The 18,611-nt window shown below is 32.1% G+C and overlaps 1 protein-coding gene and 1 pseudogene across 1 annotated transcript; both read right to left on the minus strand.

The window, feature by feature from the left end:
- Window positions 1–4,041: 4,041 nt before the first annotated feature.
- LOC122602127 (small ubiquitin-related modifier 2-like) lies at window positions 4,042–6,386 on the minus strand. Its single transcript, XM_043774855.1, has 3 exons — window positions 6,182–6,386; window positions 4,753–4,902; window positions 4,042–4,261 (listed from the first exon to the last, which is right to left on the minus strand). The coding sequence occupies exons 1-3, from the start codon at window positions 6,260–6,262 to the stop codon at window positions 4,184–4,186; spliced, it is 309 nt and encodes a 102-aa protein (XP_043630790.1). The 5' UTR covers window positions 6,263–6,386; the 3' UTR covers window positions 4,042–4,183.
- A 3,875-nt stretch (window positions 6,387–10,261) lies between these two features.
- On the minus strand, window positions 10,262–12,426 carry LOC122601602 (annotated as a pseudogene).
- Window positions 12,427–18,611: the final 6,185 nt, after the last annotated feature.

Genomic DNA, 18,611 nt, shown 5'->3' on the forward strand with positions numbered 1-18,611 from the left:
GTAAAAATTGATTTAAATGAGTTTGTGAGAGTAACATCATCCAACAAAGATGATGTTAACATCATAAATCATTTTCCCTAATTCAATATGTAATTACTTATTAGTGTTTCCTAGTCTTTCGAGAAAGTGGTCTACACGTTTTAGACTAGAACAATAGCATTACTCAAAAAGAACAATTAATGATGGAGAAAGCTTAGGTAAAGCTGGTAGTACCTAAGATAGGTAAAGCATAGGGGATTATATAAAATTCAAGGGGGTTGTGTATGTTTATCAAATTTAAAGGTTTAATTTGTAACTTTTTTTAACATGGCAGTACCTAAGATAGGTAAAACGGTACAGTACGGATCATTTTCCCATTAATGATAGCATTATATATGAGTTAAAATCACTTTACCATCGCTCTCATTTCTTAATTTCTTATACTCGTTGAGTTTTTTTTTTAGTATCAATGACAAATTTTCGCATATGCATTTTCAAGGGGCCCTAATATATTCATGAGACAGTTTGTCAAACGTAATAGTTTTAAAGGTTGAGTCGAGTTCGTTGAGTTTAAAAAAGTAAAAAACTAGTCCACGGCCTCACTCATTTTAGGCTACTCGTTAAGTTACTTGTGGTCAAATGAACTAGACAAACGAGCTTGGTTAAAATGAGCTTGACAATCTTTGGAAGTCAAATAAGATTCTTTATGATTATAAATAAGATTTTTCAAGTTTGAATTTGAGGTATCGGACAAGTAATCGAGTTCAAGCTCATAAACGAATCACTTGAGTTTAAAAGTTAGTTGATTCAAAATTAAGCATAACCTAAACCTTGAAAATAGTGAGATTTTCGAGTTCAAGCTCAAAAGTGATTTTGAAAGGTTATTATAGCTCTATACACCCTATGATGGATCCATAGTCTTCCCCTATACCAAAAGCCTACATACCTGATTGACATTCAAATTCTTACACACATTTGAGCCACATAAGGAGGCAATCTTATATATCGATCGACATGGCAAGTACAATCTTATTTCTCCAGTACCAAATAGTCCACAGACGCTTGTACCTTGTAACAGCTTCCATAACCAGCCATGATTGATACAAACAAGGTGTATATGAGTATATGTTTGTCAAAATTAGTTGTAACTGGTAGCTATAGCTTGTGGGTTGTAGCTTGTAGTTGTAGTTTTTAGTTGGAGCTGTAAGTTATAACTTTTAAACAAAACTGTTCGCTAGAACTTTTATTTTTTAAAAGTGATTGACATTGCAGTTGTAGTTGCAACTTTAAGAGGTATTTGTGTAACTTTTTTTTAAAGATTAAAAGTTTCATCAAAAAGCTAAAGCTCATTTCATTTTGGATCTTTTTCTTTGAAATAAAAGTTGAAGTTAGTCGCATTCAAACAAAGCTAACAATTTGAGAGAGCTTTTTTAAAATAAAAAACTAAACCTCCTAAAAATTTCTTGAAAAACTTGTGTCAAACATAGCCAAGATGGACACTAAGACTAAGAGGAGTAGCTCGTTCCCTCTCAAAGATCTCGTCCGGAACGCCTGGAAACGCCCCCGGAGTGCCCAATCTCGGTCCCGGGGGGCGTTCCGGCATTTAAAAAAGCATGCCCCGTTTGATTTTGAACACGTCCGATAGCAATGAATTGGTTTGTTTTTTGGTGCGTTTGACCGTTTCAAAACTTTTCTTTTTAATCAATAAATTTAAACTCTATATATACATACACATTCCCATTTCACAAATCATTCCTCAATTTATCTCCTCTTCTTATTATTTTCTTCATTCTTCACTTAATTTTTACACACTCAAAGAACAAATGGCTAGAGCTTGGACAGTAGGTGAGACTACGAATTTAGCGAGAGCTTGGCTTCAGGTAACAGAAGATCCAAATGCAGAGACTTACCAACAACAAAGAACATTTTGGAGCCGTATAAGGGGAGTCTTTATTAATCTAGAAAATCATCCAGGCGAGCAAAGGAGCCTTGAGAGTTTGTAAGGAAAATGGCGAAAGATGCGCTACTCAATTTGAACAACGAATTAAACGAAATGGTTCTCAAAGCTGCTTTAGAGTGTCACGCATCCTGATTTTCTGTACATCACGGAGTGGGGAATGCTACGAGCTAGTCCAAGATTTATGATGTGATTTTATCTATGTTTTGGTTATCTATCTATGTTATTCGGTTTTTATGTAGGTTTTATTCTATGTTTTATTCTATGTTTTACTTATGTTATGTATGTTTTAGTATTTTTATTATAAATGTTTTACTTGTGTTATTAATGTTTTAGTCTTTTTATTATAAATGTTTTACTTTTTTTTGTTTAATATATCTATGACCGTCTCATATTTTATTTAATATATCACACAAAATTAAACACAACACATTAAACATTATATTTATTCTTCACCAAACATTACATTTATTTTAAACACATCACATGAAATTAAAACAGTACATAATACTTAACACATATACATTAAATAAAAAGTAAACACTAACACGAATTATGGGCTGAAACGCCAACCATAAAGGGAATCGGTCGATGAAATGTCATTGTCACCGTCATTACGCCGCTAGTATTCATAGTGATAATCTTCCTCTTCCGATTGAAAATCGTTGACGTACTCTTCACCATGGTCGGTCTTGTATCCTTCAGGTCTCCCGTCATTGTGAATCCGGTTCTGCCCTGGAGCACATGGACTAAGTTGTCCGCTCTCGATTTGAGCCATGGTAGAATCCCATACATGGTTCAATTCTTCGTAAGTGAAGTCTTCTGTTGATTGTAAGTTGATGCGGGTTGAAAATTCCGCCGTCAGGGTGAAATCAAGATGACAGAGATGCAATCCTTGAGGTTCAACTCAGGGTTGAATAGGTGGTGGAATGGGTGACTGAACAGGGGCACGAGTTGGTTCGCCTCGTGCTCTTCCTTGCCCGGTTTGCCCTCGTGCACTGCCTCGTTCTCTGCCTCATATGGGTTGCAGTTGTCCAATAGGACGAGTTGGTTCATTGCATGCTCTCCCTCACCCAAAGTTCATTGTGAAATGTGTGTGTTCTGGATTTTTTGGAAATTTTAGTTGTGTTTTTTAAATGAGAGAGTGAGAATATTTATAGATGGAAAAGTAGAAATTTGAAAATAGGCGATATTGTTTCAAACTATTCGTTAATATTTAAATTCTGTATTTATTTTTGTATTTTATTTAGATTATTTTTAAATAAGAATAAAAAAATATAAAAAAAATAAAAAGGGAAATATCCTACTGCAAGGGAATGTCCCCTAATTATGGGAATATCCCTCATCATTAGTAAGTGTCACATGTTATGTTGTGAGTGGAGAAGAGACATTCTTCTAGTTTAAAGTGATCGATGCCAACGTGATGTGAATAGCCCACCGTTCAAAATGTTTTCTCCAATTTTATTTGCACAAAAGAAAAGTTCAACAAAATGTGATCAGATTGCTTTTTCACCATTTTACATATTGGGCAGATCAATTAATATGGAAACCTAATCTTAATCGAATTGAAAAACGGAGAATGTGATCTGGACTAAACCTCTGAACAAATACATTTACTGTTTTGAGGATTTACTTGTTTAAAGTAATCTGCTTACCATATGCAAAAGAGCCCAAAAGACAATCACAAACAATGAGATGTTTATTCAATGAAAACTTCTCGTGCATCCAGGTCGGTCACCACTTTAGTTGAGAACCAAAGGAGAGGGAAAAACACGAAACACACCCATTTTTACAAATGCTCAAATTCAAATAACTTTTTCATTATACACAAGAACAAGAATTTATTGTCATAACAAGAAGTTACCATCAAATTACATACGATGCTGAGTCCCGAGATTAATCCAAAAACAAATTGGTATCACTACGGTTGACCTTTTTGCCAAACTTCTTATTTTGTCAAAAATTTAAGATTAGAAATAACGTATAAGATCTTTAGGAAAATACTCCTCAAAACAACAGAAAGCTTTAGATCATTATCTGCATAATCTTCTATTTAAAAAGAAAAAAAAATATTAAATGCTAGATAAATAGAAGCACAAGGGTCAGCAAGAAGATCCCATTAATACAACACCACAATTTCTGGAGTTCGAGGGGATATTCAATATTTAGGTACAGGTCGGGTTAAATTCATGCGAAACATGTAATAGCTTAATAGATTCCACCGGCACTAACGTCCCATTTATATGTTTAAATCCAGAAGAAACCAGCACCAGCTCCTAGTTGGTGCAACATAGCATCGATTTCATCCCCATCTTCCATCTCCAACTGTCACCAGAAATTTGTTAAACATCAGCAAATTCATATCTCATGCCAACGGAGCGAAAAAAACAGCAACACTCTCGTGGTCTCGCATAGACAACCAATGCAAATTAGATATGTAAGAAAAAATGTTTTACAAAAAACATTATAAGACACTGTTAGCATTTGAAGTTTTGAACACACAAGAGGCGATGGGTTTAGTCCTTATGATCCATTATATTTTAAACTTTTTTTCTTTTTACCATTGCCCATTATAAATATCTTACAAAGTGACTTAACCAGTTTCCATAAGTCATATAAAGGGGAAATATTAACCACCTTCACTGCAAATTGTAGTTGTTGAGGTCGAATATTAACAAAATGGACCCGTAATCATGGCTAACAACAAATAAAAGGCCACAAAAGATCCTGCCCATATGCAAATAGCGAAGTTGTATTTCATATTACTTGTGTGAAAATGTGTGTTGAATTGCGTATGGAAAAGGGAGTAAGAGAACCTCATCGGGCGTCTGCTCTGCTCCAATAAGCCGGCCATCATACAGGAAAGCAAAGGTGTTAAGCACAACTGATTGATTTTCACAGTACGCATTCATCAGCTTCTTAAGCTTAGTGCTTCGCTTGATCCTAAAGAACACTTCATTTTTGTACTGTAACAGTATTGAAAATGAGCTATTTAGTATACCATGTAAAACGACTGTCTAGTACAAACCCAATCAATGACAGAAAGAAATCTACATCCATTTACATAGCTTGAAGAAGATATATCATTTGCAATTTTGCAAACAAAGGTTAGGTAACTTGAAGATAAATCATATTATAATTCAAAGGTTCTCAGTTGAATCAACTTGAAACATATCGGTCTGAAACTAGCAATCTCGACACATCATTTCATAGTTTGTTTATTCTGCCTATGTTGCATATTTAGGATTATATCTTGATACGATACAACAATGCTCCTTCCCATTAAACTTGTCCACTTTTAAATTTTCAAAGTCAAACTTTACGAACTTTGACCATAAATATTTTTGTTTGTGTTATATAATATTTAATAAAAGTTATATGAATTGATTGTGTTTTAGCTGTGTATTTCATCGGTATAACTCTCATCGACTATTATATAAGGCATATAAAAAATTTTGTGATCTGGTAAAGTTTGACTTTGAAATATGAAAAGTGGACAAGTTTAATGGGACGGAGGGCAATTTAACACTTAACGCGGGTCAGTTAAGCAAAAAAGAAGACGAATGGGAGTCTTATAGAATGTTGGTTTGATCTTTTGGGCATTTAGTCCTGCGGTCCTGCCTACAACTATGGATGCCTCAAGAAAAAGTAGTCCATGATATTTAACTACTTAAAAATCAAACAATGAGCCCCATAATGCATACTCATTCGTCAGAAAATCTCACTTAACAAATATACTTCAAAAATATCTATCAATGTTAAGCTGCACATGTAACCAGTTACATCTTATATATCAAAAGTAGTCCATAATATATATATACTTCAAAAATGCAAAACAAATACAGTAAAAAATTTCATAAAATATAGTATATATTCTGCACATGTTACATCTTACATTAAAAGATAAAAATTTATATAAATAAAAATAAAAAAAGAAAAAAAAAAACATATTTGAAAACATCCAGGCAGCACCTAATCACCTATATCCAACATGTACATGTAATAATCTGCTAAGGTCAAATTGAATTTATTTATTTTTCTTCAAACACTTATTCCTCTTAAATATATCATATCAATTCATAGCCCTATACACTGAAAGGTGCTTGATAATTATCTTTAGAGGGGGCTATTTACTTATTTAATGTAACACTTTTTAAAACAAAATCCTTTAAAACAACATAAAGGTTAGACAAAGTAAAATAAATAAATAAAAATTGGAAAAATAATACTCCGGAATGAATTAACCTGTCCTTGAACTTTGAGATTGATAAAAGCGCCTTGAACAGGTTTCTTATCTTCTTCGTTGTTTCTGGTAACTCCCGACATTATTGTGTGTTTGTGTGTGTGTGTGTGTGTTTTCTTATTTTAAAGTAGTGAATTATGCGTTGTTACGTTTTGGGTGTGTATATAGAGAAGAAAAAGATTAAGAGGTGAAATCAATAGCGGCATTATTGGTATTGGGAACTAGGGCGACAATAGCCGTACTGCGTTCGAAAAGATAGACAGATGACAAGATGGTTGAGACTTACGACAAAAAGTGATAGAAAAGTGAGATTTTAAGCGACAAAAGTAATCAAGTATTTTTTTTGAACGGGACAAACTCACAAAAGTAATTAACGAGGTGTTTGGTATTGCGTTTAGAAAACAAATTTTGTGTTTTTAAAAAAGGTTATACGTGCGTTTTAAAAAAAGCATGTATGTACATTTTTGTTTACAACTGCATTTTCATAACAAATAATCACTTTTTTACTTATATCCTCTTTTAGATTATTTGCATTTTACAAACGTAATAATCAAGTAATCACTTTATAACGCAATCTCAAACAACCTTTAAGTAAACTACAAGTAGTAAAGAGATTTTTTATATGTTTCTGGCTGTACTCCCTCCTTGATTTGCTAGTCTCTTGCTATTATTTTGGTATTAATAAAGAAAAATGATTTATTCTTCTAAAAAATTAAAATAAAAATCACTTTGTTGTTAAAAAAAAAAATAAGTAAAGAGATTTTTTAACCAAGACAAGATTTTTTTTGGATAATTGAAAAGTGATCGTACGGTTTATAGCCATTTGGTGTGATGATGATAGTTGTGACAGAGAAAGGGATAGGTCATTCTTCAAAAAGTGCAGGGGTTGTTTACTTGTTCCTTCAATTGTTGCAACTTGTGGTATATCGGTCATCCCATAAGTCGAGTCCCGATAAAAAAAAAATAATAATAATCTCTTCGTTCCATTTTAATTGTTTAATTTTTACTGGTCAAATCTTTTTCTTTCAACTTTGACTGTAAATATTTTTGTTTGTGTTACATATTAGTTGATGAAAGTTATATCAATAAAAAGTACGTTTAAAACTCAATCAATTCGTATATGTTATATTAAGAGTTACATAACACAAATAAAAATATTTTACCGTGAAAGGTAAAAAAAAAGACTTAAAAGGTCAAAATAAGACATTTAATATGGGACGAATGGAGTATATGTTTGTGATGGGGGATGTTAAACTTTGTCTCTTCCAAATGTTTTCTATTTTTAAAAATGTATATTCCGCATATAAAATACGTAATACAAGTCAGTGGCGAAGGGGTAGAGTTGGCCATGACCCACCCCAACACCCCCTAGTCGATACTCGATACCATATATGAAGGTTTATTTAGTTTTTCTATCAAAATGTTGCAGGTAAAAAAGTAACTAATATGTCGATTCATTCATGAGGAAGATAAACTGATAAAGTAAGGTCAATGGTATTCGTATCATAACTTTTGTTATTTTTATCACAATTGTGCATTAAACAGTTGTATGATGTGCATAAATTATGGTACATTGTGATAGATTTATCAAAAAATATGATACGAATATCACTACCTATAACGTAAATTGCATTTTATACAAGTAATATAGGTCCCTTTGTAATGATCCTATGTAAAGTTTAACCCTTATGTATGTTATCTGTTTATTAGTTTAGCCCTTTAAACTTATAACTGACTATATACTTTTTTGAACGGAACTGACTATATACTTATCATAAGTAACTTATGCCTCTAAGTTTATTTATGCCTTATGTATATTATTTGTTTAGAGCATAGTACCCGCACGTTGTGTCGGATTTTTATAACCACTTTTTTAGATGAATGCATTAATTACAAAGTGTCAAAAGTATAGATTATAAGATTCTATCGATTGTTTTAAAACCATATGGTATTCTAGTGTTGTAGTGTGTAGAAAAACATTTTGAGAACTATAAATATGCCAAAAGGGACATTTTGGGGAAAAAAATATGTTTAATCTCTTAATCTAATTCTTTTTATAAATAATTAAAGATAAAGATTAGTTTAGCCCTTTATAACAGACAATATACTTTGCCTAAGTTTATTTATAAAATAAAATTGTTTTGTCATAATATTACACATTCATGAACTTCATAAGTAACATTATGGGCTGTATATATTTAACTTCTTCTAATAACATTTTTGGTTTTATATATTTGTTTTTTCAGATTATTAGAACTAGGAAACTTTTCCTAAAATGTCAAAATAAAACTATTTTACTTATGTATTATTCTAAAAAATCTTTTAATCAATCAATACAAAACTTCAACTTTAACAGAAAAATCTCTTTCACTAAACTAAACGATTTATTGCCAATTATAAATTACTCTTTTTCGATATAACGTACCATAATAAATGGTTATAACATAACAAAATAAGAGATGTGTTTGCATGCACACAATGTTTATCATAAATAATTTTGACCACCCTTAATACATATTCCTTGCTCCGCCACTGATAAAAGTTGTAGATTATAAATATATGCTAAAAAGGAATAAAAATGATCGTGTTATATAAAAAAATAAGTATAATGATATGTTAGAAAGAAAATAAAAATGAAATTTTCATTAATCACATTTAATGAAGAATTATAATTTATAGTTTGTGTCACACATTTTTTTACTTACATCGAATTTAAGCATTTTATGATAAATTAATGTTTAAAATGACAAAAGAAAAAAATTCAAATATATTTATGATGGTGTTCTTAAAAAAACAAACATATACTTGACTGGAGGAAAAGTTTTTCCGAAATAAGTTCTTCATGGATTGAAGTCGGATATATGGAAAAAAAATCCGACAAGTCCAAATTTGCGGTTATGAATAAGTTGCTCACCAAAAATAGAAGAAACTCTCTGGATACAGTGTATTAGTATGCACACATTCAACTTGAAACTTGGGAGTTCTCACTAAAACTACTAATCTCCTTTTATTCTACTCATAATTAAATACCACAATAAATAATTATCTACCTCTAACTAAGACTATGCACTAGTCTTTCAAGTTCATCTACATCGTTTAACATTTATGAGTAATATTTATCTCACATAATAACATTCAACTACACATTCTTTAAAATTAAAATAACTTTTATTCATTCATATTAACTCACTCACTTTGATATATTAATGTAATTTTTTCTTTTTTCTGAAAGTCAATTTTATTGTTTTAAGTAATGTAAATATATATAGTCACATATAGTAGATTATAAATAGTTACAAAGACATGTAGTTAAAAGAAAAACTTGCATACCTTATGAAAAAAAATCAATGTTAATTTGTTTTACGTATAATAATTTCTAATAAAATTATTTATAGCGCATATCCTAAAAATATTGATGCATATTACACCGCATTCTTGAGTATGGAAAAAAAAAACTGAAAGGAAAGGAAAGGAAAGAAAAAAAAGGAAATGAAAGGAAAAAAAATTAAACGTTTACATTTAATAAGACCTTTTCCTCCTTGTGTAGTCTTTATTATGAATTTTTTTTTAAAAATCGACAGTTTTTTTAAGTTTGCTTGATACATTAATTGTATGGGGAGTGATATTTCTACAATAAAATTTAGCCAGCTACAACAAAAGTATAAGTTTTAATGCACAATATACAACTGAATAATGCAGATATTGTTGTAGATTTCTAAATTTTGTTGTAGGAATATCATTTCTCTAATTGTATATCTTCCTATACGTCACTCTCTGATACATGTCAACAAACTTGTTCCAAGATCTTAATACTTTCTAAATATTATGTGTATTACATGGAATGCATGAGTACAAGTAATTATTCAACAAGTGTTTCGAACAAAGACAAAAGTTTTTCTTAATCATCAGGTAAAACCGGATTCATGTATCACGATAGTAATCAAACATAAAACTTTTATAGCATGTTGTCTAGGCTTATATCGCATCACATTGTTTTTTGACATGATGTCATTCAAATTTTTAGAGAACCACAGAGGGAGAAAACCAGCATAAAAAATATAACTATAATCCATTGCAGTTCCTTAATTCTTTTCTCCAATGAGCCGAATCCGATGATCTCTATATTGTCGTGTCCTGACTTTCTTCAAATTTATGTTCCTATACGCAAACGCCGATAACACTTCGAACAAACTTGATAACCTAGATCAAAAGTAAAAACAACTTTCGTTTTGTAAAGAATATCCACTCGTGGAATAATTGGCTCACGTGCTAACATTACAAAGCGCGTGACATTGTCGGAATCATCCTGGATTCCATCCGCCAATATGTTCAAACTATACAGCTCAGCAGTCACGTAGGTTATTCTCAGCGATAAGTTCCGCTGCGCCAACTGTATTAGACACGAATTCACTAGCAACATTATTTAAGCCTAACTTGGTTATGGTGTGCTCGCTTTGAGACAACACTTGCTCATGGCAGATAACTCTGTTGAGATCCTATCCGCACACCCAATAATGCTAACAAGTAGTGGTGTACGGGAAGTTTTACTTCATGAACTATATGAAGCCGGCAACGGAGCTGAAGATCGTAATTTCTGTAAATACTTCCGCCAAACTAGTTTTCAATAGGTAAAACAGCACGATCAGCTATCATGGCCTCAACACCTTGAAACGTTAAATCAAATTGCTCATACAGAACTGCATGACAGTCTGGATAAGCTTTAGCAGTTGCAGCTTCACCATATGCGCCGGGAATGCCTTGAAGCGACGTGCAACGTCAAGTCATGCCTTTGTAGTCAGTGAGAAGGGCAACATTTGTGAGCGCATTTGGCAGCTTTGACTTCTTGGAGTTTTGTTGATCATTTTTGCACGCTATGATAACACACAAGCTTCCGAGAAAGAGATGAAAAAAATTGCATAATGTTAGAATTGTTATGTTTTTCCATAGAGAATTGTTCTTTTGTTTTTAAATTGTCCGTGGTCTATAATTCCACATTCATTAGAACAACAAGATGTCGACACACAAACTATTGCATCTTTACAGTATAACCAAAATGGTGATTTTCTAATTACTTGGATGCATTCATTTCGATAATAATCTTCGGTGCATAGTGACATCAAATGTTGTTTCCGAACACGACATCAAACGATATTTTTTTTTCCACTAACATCTCACCACCTGTAATGATATAAAAAAAGATTCAAGAAAAACCAAACATCACATCTCAAGAAAGATCAAACGACATGACGATTAATAAAAATAAATCTTGTCTCTCATGAATTGAACATGGGTCTCCAGGCCCAAGACCCTCATCTAAGGACTGAGATACCACTGAAGTTTTGCCACAATAATATTACATCACATATTAATCAAACATACAAACTAGAAAGACTACGAATGCGTTGGATATAAACTATAATAAATTGTCTGTGGTCTATACATCCACGTTAATTAGAACAACGATATGTCGACACACCAACTGTTGCATCTCTACAATATGACCAAACTGCCTAATTACTTGGATGCATTCATTTCAACAACAATCATAGTTACATATCAAATGTTGTTTCCTGACACGACATTAAACGATATTTTTTTCCTCTAACATCTTACCACCTGTAATGATATAAAAAGAGATTTAAGAAAAATCAATCATCACATGGTTAAATATGTACTGAGAAAAGTGAGAATGGGACTGTTATGAACTCAACTTGGGTGAAAAACCCCTCACATACCAATATTTTAATATTTTGGATAAATGTTTGGCCACCATGATTTTTATGGTTTAAAAAAAAGGTATGTGAGATGTTTTTCACCCAACTTAAGTGCCTAACAACCTCATATTCCATTCCCCCTATGTATTAATATTATGTTAATAATTTTATAACTGAAATTCCATTTAAACAAACTACAAACTTTATATCTTATAAAATTAATCATACCAGTTTATTACGCAAAGCATTAATATATATATACACACAAGTCGTGCAATGTGCAATAAGACTAGGAAACAAATACGAGTAGAACATACATGACATGTAACTTGTATAACAGAATCTTGAGGTGTTTATGGGATTTTACCAAGAACGTCTTCAAACTTTTTCTATATAACGATATGAAAAAAACTAAACTCTTAATTTAAATGTATATTTATATAAGAATCTTAAAGGAGCATAAGCAAATTACCTATAGCCAAGCTCACTACAAGGGCAAAGATGAGAATGAGACACAGGAATATGTTCTTCATTGTTGGAATTAACGTTTTTTTTTTTTTTTTTTTTTCTTTAATACATATGAACCATAACAGTCTTGTATAAAATAAAAAAAGAAAAAATTAACCGCACAGTCTTAAAATACAAGTACAAGACGTCCTAAACAAAAACAAATACAGGAAATAATAAGCCTTGAAATTCAAAATAGCATGATGGTGGTGATTGATTAGTCAGTTTTTACGGTAATTACTTTATAAATAGCGAATCCAAATGGTTAAGAGATAACGAAAAGATTTTAAAAGCACATTAACGAGCCGTAAAGTACAAGCACCCACTCACAATGAGATATTTAAGAATGGTAAAACCCAAAATTAAGTAACAAATCGTCGTGGGTGATAAGACCTCTCCCTAAGGGGGTGTTCGACCATTCGTCGACTAGCTCTTCAACCAAGACTCCATAGGGAGCGGCTCATCGATGGGCTCATCGATCAACTCGTTTCCATCCATCGATGAGAGTAGACGAGGTGGAGCGGGAGGAAAACGCCAAAAACAAAAAAAACTTTTTTTTTTAAATTCTATGCAACGGTCGGTTTTTTTTTAATCCTTCTTCTATATATACTATCTTTCAATCCATTCAATACATCATTCATCAAACCATTTCATTTCAAAATGCCGAGGCAATTATGGACCGAAGCCGAACTTCGTTTGGTGTCATGTGTTGGATATGGACGACTGAAATTGTCACACCCCCAAAATACGGGTCAACGGGTGGGGCGTGACTTCAATAATATCACAACACAAGAGTATAATGAACGACTTAAAACGTAGTCGTTTGGAAAAAATGCATTTTATAAAACAATATTTATTTAAAGGATTCAAAGGTAATACATGAAGTTGAAATAGTCTTGATTTGAATATATTAAGAAAACACATCGAAATTCAAATCCATATCCTTTAATAAAAGACGGAGCACTAGAAAGCATGGTAGGTAGGGTCTTTATTCAACAAGAGCAAACGAACAACAAGTAGCAATCCGAGCATGACAACATCTAATCACCTGCAATACATACTAAATTGTGTCAACATAAAGTTGGTGAGTTTCTTAGGTTTTAATAAAACGTTTAGCCATGAACCACAAGCCATAAGTTAACCATTGCTTTACCGCAATGAATGTAGCCATTGTTAAACAACAATGCAAGGAATGTAAGAAGTATACATCTATATAAGCTCATGATACGAAACTGACACGTTGTTATAGTTTGCCTCCCGGTACTTGTTCAAGGTACCGAATGTTTACAAATATGTGTCACCCGTTCAGCTCCCCGCCGTGTTTATGTCGGGTGGGGTGTGTCAACCCAAATAGCGCTATTCAACATATCCACGTTTAAATCCATAATTAACATATCATGATTGTGAGGACTTGTTGTGAACATAGTAACTTATAATAGCCTTGGATACAGTTGTGCATGTACTTGTGTTCATAAAAGTAAGAGTATGTATTGCAGCCCAAAATATATAAGTAAGATGGGGCTAAAGAGATCTCACCTTAAGAGGGTATGGATGAAGAAAAGGATGGGTCGATTAAGTATGACCTAAACAAGAAAATATAATTTATCTTAGTATAGATAGGTGGTGTTTGGTCATTTTTAAAGGTTTCATCACCCCAAAGCTTTATAAATAATATGGTTCAAAGTTTATTTAGTTGGTTATTGAGTTTATCATTTAAGAGTGACAAATACATGTAGATCTTATAAAAGTGTCTTGTATTATTTCCATCTTAAACATATAAACATATATACATTATATTTATATATACGTGTTGATGCCGAGGAGACCATACATGACACCGGTTCCTATTAATTCAAGGATGTGGTGTATCGGGTAGGTATAATCGTTTGCATGGACACACTAGTGCACCCAAGACCTTACAATCTGTAGGTGTTTTCCCAAGTGCACTAGAGGAAACATATAAGTATAAACATATATATACACATATGAATCTTTTGGATCATTACATACTTGTGCTCATACTCATGCATGTGCAGTACACTTGTAGTTAAAGTGCACAAGTATGTATTAATATAAGCGTGTTATAATATAACATGATTGATGGACATATTAACTATATACTAGTGTAAGAATTTAAGATGTGAAACCATACAATCTGTTGGAATATCTTTCACCTGCATAGATCCAAACAAAAGTATATATAATTAATAAATCTTCACTCATGTTAATGAGTCCAAGAGTTTACTTTACATTTCTTATTTTTCTTATGTTATCCAATCATTAGATCCAACTTTCTTTATCACATACAAACAAAGAACAAAGCAAATACAAACAAAAGAATAAATCAACTTGGATCTTAACAAGGAATAAAAGAATAAACTTTTTGGTGATGAATCCCAATAAAAATAATTTATATTATACTAGTAATATAATAGTAACTAAATCCATCATACTCTTGTCTTAAACAATGATTAAAGGTTTGAACCCAAAGGCCAAACATCAAGGATGCATAGACAAATCATTGAAGAGGATTTAGAAGATAAAATGAAAAGAAAATATATGGGTTTACACCCACAACAAATTCGGCCAGCCCCTTCATGGAGAAGGGTGGTCATTTCGATTTCCATATACCTTGTTCTTGCACTAGATCGAATCTAAGAGTTGTTTGCTTGTTGTAGATGATTAGGAAGTGATGTTTTATGGGTTTTGGGGCTGTTTTCGGATCACACAAGAAAGAGAAGAAGAAGAAGAGTTTTTGCTTGCTAAATCTTATTATTAAGCATTAATCTTTCAAGTTTAGATGTTTAAACCACCATGGATTGTTATTAGGATGATATAAGATTGTTTTGGTGGTGGTTTGTGGTGTTGAAGGGCGGCAGCCCTCTTAGGGTGGTGGTGGCCGTGGGTTTGAGGGAGGAGAAGTGTGTGTTTTTGGGTGTAAGGATTGTTTAGTATGTGTTTAGGGTGTGTAAGGATTGTTTAGTATGTGTTTAGGGTTAGGGTATAATAGTTTAGTGAGTTTATATAGTTAGGGTTAGTATGGAGAGGGGGTGAGGCTGAAATTTAGAGGTTTTGGAGGGCTTGAAGTGTAATTTAGTTTAATTATTTTAATTAGTTTAGTTAGTAGTAGAATTATTTAATTAGTAGGTTAATTTAAGGTATAGTATTTTAACATAAGGTTTATTATTATTATAACATAAGGTTATCAATATATTTATTAAACAAAATAATCATTTTCTTTTATCTAATTTTTCATTTGAAATCCATCTCATGCAAAGGTGGTCGAGTAAAAGCATAAATACTAGTGAACGTTTTATCGATAAGTTACTTATACGCAAAAATCAACTAACACATAGTTTCATGTATGAGTCTAGATATATTTATATATATATGAGTATATTCATATTCATTATTAATCATCATATAGTATGGTCAAAGAAAGTGGTTCCTCCCGAGTCAAACGGACCCCGAAATTTGCCGGATGTCACAGAAATGCCTAACCTAAACGATTCCAGTGTGTCCATGTGGACCTTAATATGTGGGAAGTCAAATGCCCGCAACATGACAAGTGGTGGGCATACGAAAGCGCTTATCGTGTCTTAGGAAAAATGTCAATAAAAGATGATGAAGAGTAATCGTAGCATTATTATTTATTTCGTATTTTAATCATGTACTTTTTTTTAATTATATATTGTAATGTTTTATTTTAAATAAATGTTCAATGAATTATTTTTTGTTTAAATATAAAATAAAATAAATAAAAAGTGTGGAGATGTGTGTAAGAGGGGTTATAGGGAGTGATTGTGGAAGAGGTGTGGAAGAGGGAAGGATGAAGTTCCATTAGAGAGAGGCCTAAGTAGGTTTTAAAGAGAGCCTCATTATATATAGCAATTTCAAATTATATGTGATGTAGTGGTCTACTCGGTAGCATACATGACATAGTCTATAAAATGAAGGTTCTTACATTACATAGCCCAAAAAGAGTATCGATGAATAGGACCATTATCAGATAAATTATAACGTACTATGCATGCTTCTCATATATTTAATAGTATTAGTTTTGCTATAGCTAGAGGAGTAGAGACTCATATAGTATCTTGGTTCCCACTAATTTCTTGTAATTCCTATTAATGTTTAATGAAAGTGATGATTTTATTAAAATAAATAATAATAATAATAATAAATAAAATATAAAAAAATAAGTAAATAATAATAATAATAATAATCTCTTATATTAATATAACAAGATTGTGATGATATCATTTTATATTAAAGAAGACTTCTTAATATATAATCTTGATTTTTTTTATGACATCATCCAATAATAATTAAAAATAGGGAAAAAAAAATAATGAAAATTTATTCTAAGATATTATGACTTTAAAATATTTTTAGTAGATAATCATGAAAAGTTTCTATTGAAATGAGAAACAAATATGTAGATCGAAATTGATTATTATAATATCAGCTTACTCAAAATATGCAATATAATAATGTTCAACGTAATTGAAAGGTAAATTTCGCTTGAAACTTTGTGTCGTGATTCGACAGCAAGAGATCTAGCATACGTTGTCTTAATCGGGTCCGCGCTAGAGAGCTTTCTCGATATGGGTTAACCATGTCTCCTCAGACTTGAACCAAGTATACCCAAACAAAGCCCTCATAGAATAACTACCTTATATCTCAAAATTGATGGAATGAAGATTCGAACCTAAGACCTATAAGTTATTAGGGGAACTCCAAACCAATAAACCAACTTATCATTGATACTTTTGATACTTAATTGATGATTTATGTGACTATAGGTCCATATGGTGGAAGATAATCAAAAGCTTAAAATAAGCTGCTTATAACTCGAGTTTCACTCTACTTTGCAAGTTAAAGGAAGTTTTAGTCCAAACTGATATTAACTAAGCTTGGGATAAACTTTGATGGTGATTATGACCTGATTACACAACCATAATATATGGTCTATCGATTTTTTATTTTTGGGTTGTGCGCAAGAAAGAAAGGTTCCAAGTCCTTTTGTTGTTTGATTGTGGGCTCGGCTATAGTCAAAGCAAGAATAGAATAGAAAGTACTGTAAACCCATAAAAATAGAAGCAGCCGAGTGAGATGAGGCGGTGCAAGAGTCCATCGTAGATTCGTAGACATTAATCCAACAATGACTATAAATATATCATTGCGATAATTGTTAGAGATCGATCTATCTATAATTAATTCGTGCGTGGAGGTCAGCAGGAAGTGGGCATGAATTGAAGCTGCCGCCTAAGAGGGGATAATAATTCTAACGTGAGGGTTACGAATTGGAGAGTGGGAGTCAGCGGGAGTAGAGGCAGCCTTCAAAATCTTATGCACATAATGATAGATCAATTCTTCATCTATAGGACGAAACGTCACTATTTCTTAATATTAATATTCTTATTCTAATATATAATAACTAGATGAATGTCCGCACGTTACGGCGTAGGTTGATGATTTGGTGGTAACGGCGCCTGATGCTGGTGGCGGCGAAGGATTGGGAAACCAATCACCTTACTTATTAAGACACCTAACATTGTTATGAAATACCTTCACGACTATAATTTCTTTTATAAAATAATCACATTTTGATACTCAAATAGTATATAATTAAAAGTTCTTTACAGTGAATCTGACCTTAAGCAACATACATAGAATGACATGAAACAAACCCTTAAAGACTATCACTTTCATCCGCTTCACTTTCAATTATGTCCATTATCCTTCCTCATGATGTTTAGCCTACACAAAAGCTAATGAACATCATCAAATTTTTAACACATAGTACGCAACTGGTTTCATCGGTGTGTACTTGCATATTAGACTGGCATGGTTTTTTTTTGAATCATTAGTCGACCCAATTCAAATTTCAATCCAGCAACAAAGATATAAGCTTACTTTACCTGCTCCTAATAGTATAATTTACATGATCATATAGGGATTTGAAAGTGTATTGACCAAACGCACCATCTTGTCATTTACAATTATTGTACAAGTATCATTTAAAAAGAGTAGCATTATAGTTAAGAAGGATGCCGAGGTGGTCCCGAAGCAACAAAATTGATCTTTACATAAAGGTTTTTCCAAAATTCATCTTAGTTTTTAGTCAATGGAGCCACATGTATTATAAAATATCAGAATTAATCAAAGTATGTTGAGTCTCAATACAACCCTGAAATCAACATGCCGT

Source organism: Erigeron canadensis, chromosome 5, assembly GCF_010389155.1.
Source record: "Erigeron canadensis isolate Cc75 chromosome 5, C_canadensis_v1, whole genome shotgun sequence".
Taxonomy (NCBI): domain Eukaryota; kingdom Viridiplantae; phylum Streptophyta; class Magnoliopsida; order Asterales; family Asteraceae; genus Erigeron; species Erigeron canadensis.

Bases quoted from the DNA above. Each gene is read 5' to 3' on its own strand.
- LOC122602127 (XM_043774855.1), bottom strand. From the start codon at position 6,262: ATGTCGGGAGTTACCAGAAACAACGAAGAAGATAAGAAACCTGTTCAA. The intron at 4,903-6,181 runs GTTAATTCATTC...ATACTGTTACAG, and splicing joins ATCTCAAAGTTCAAGGACAG to TACAAAAATGAAGTGTTCTT. The intron at 4,262-4,752 runs GTTCTCTTACTC...TTCTGGTGACAG, and splicing joins CAGAGCAGACGCCCGATGAG to TTGGAGATGGAAGATGGGGA.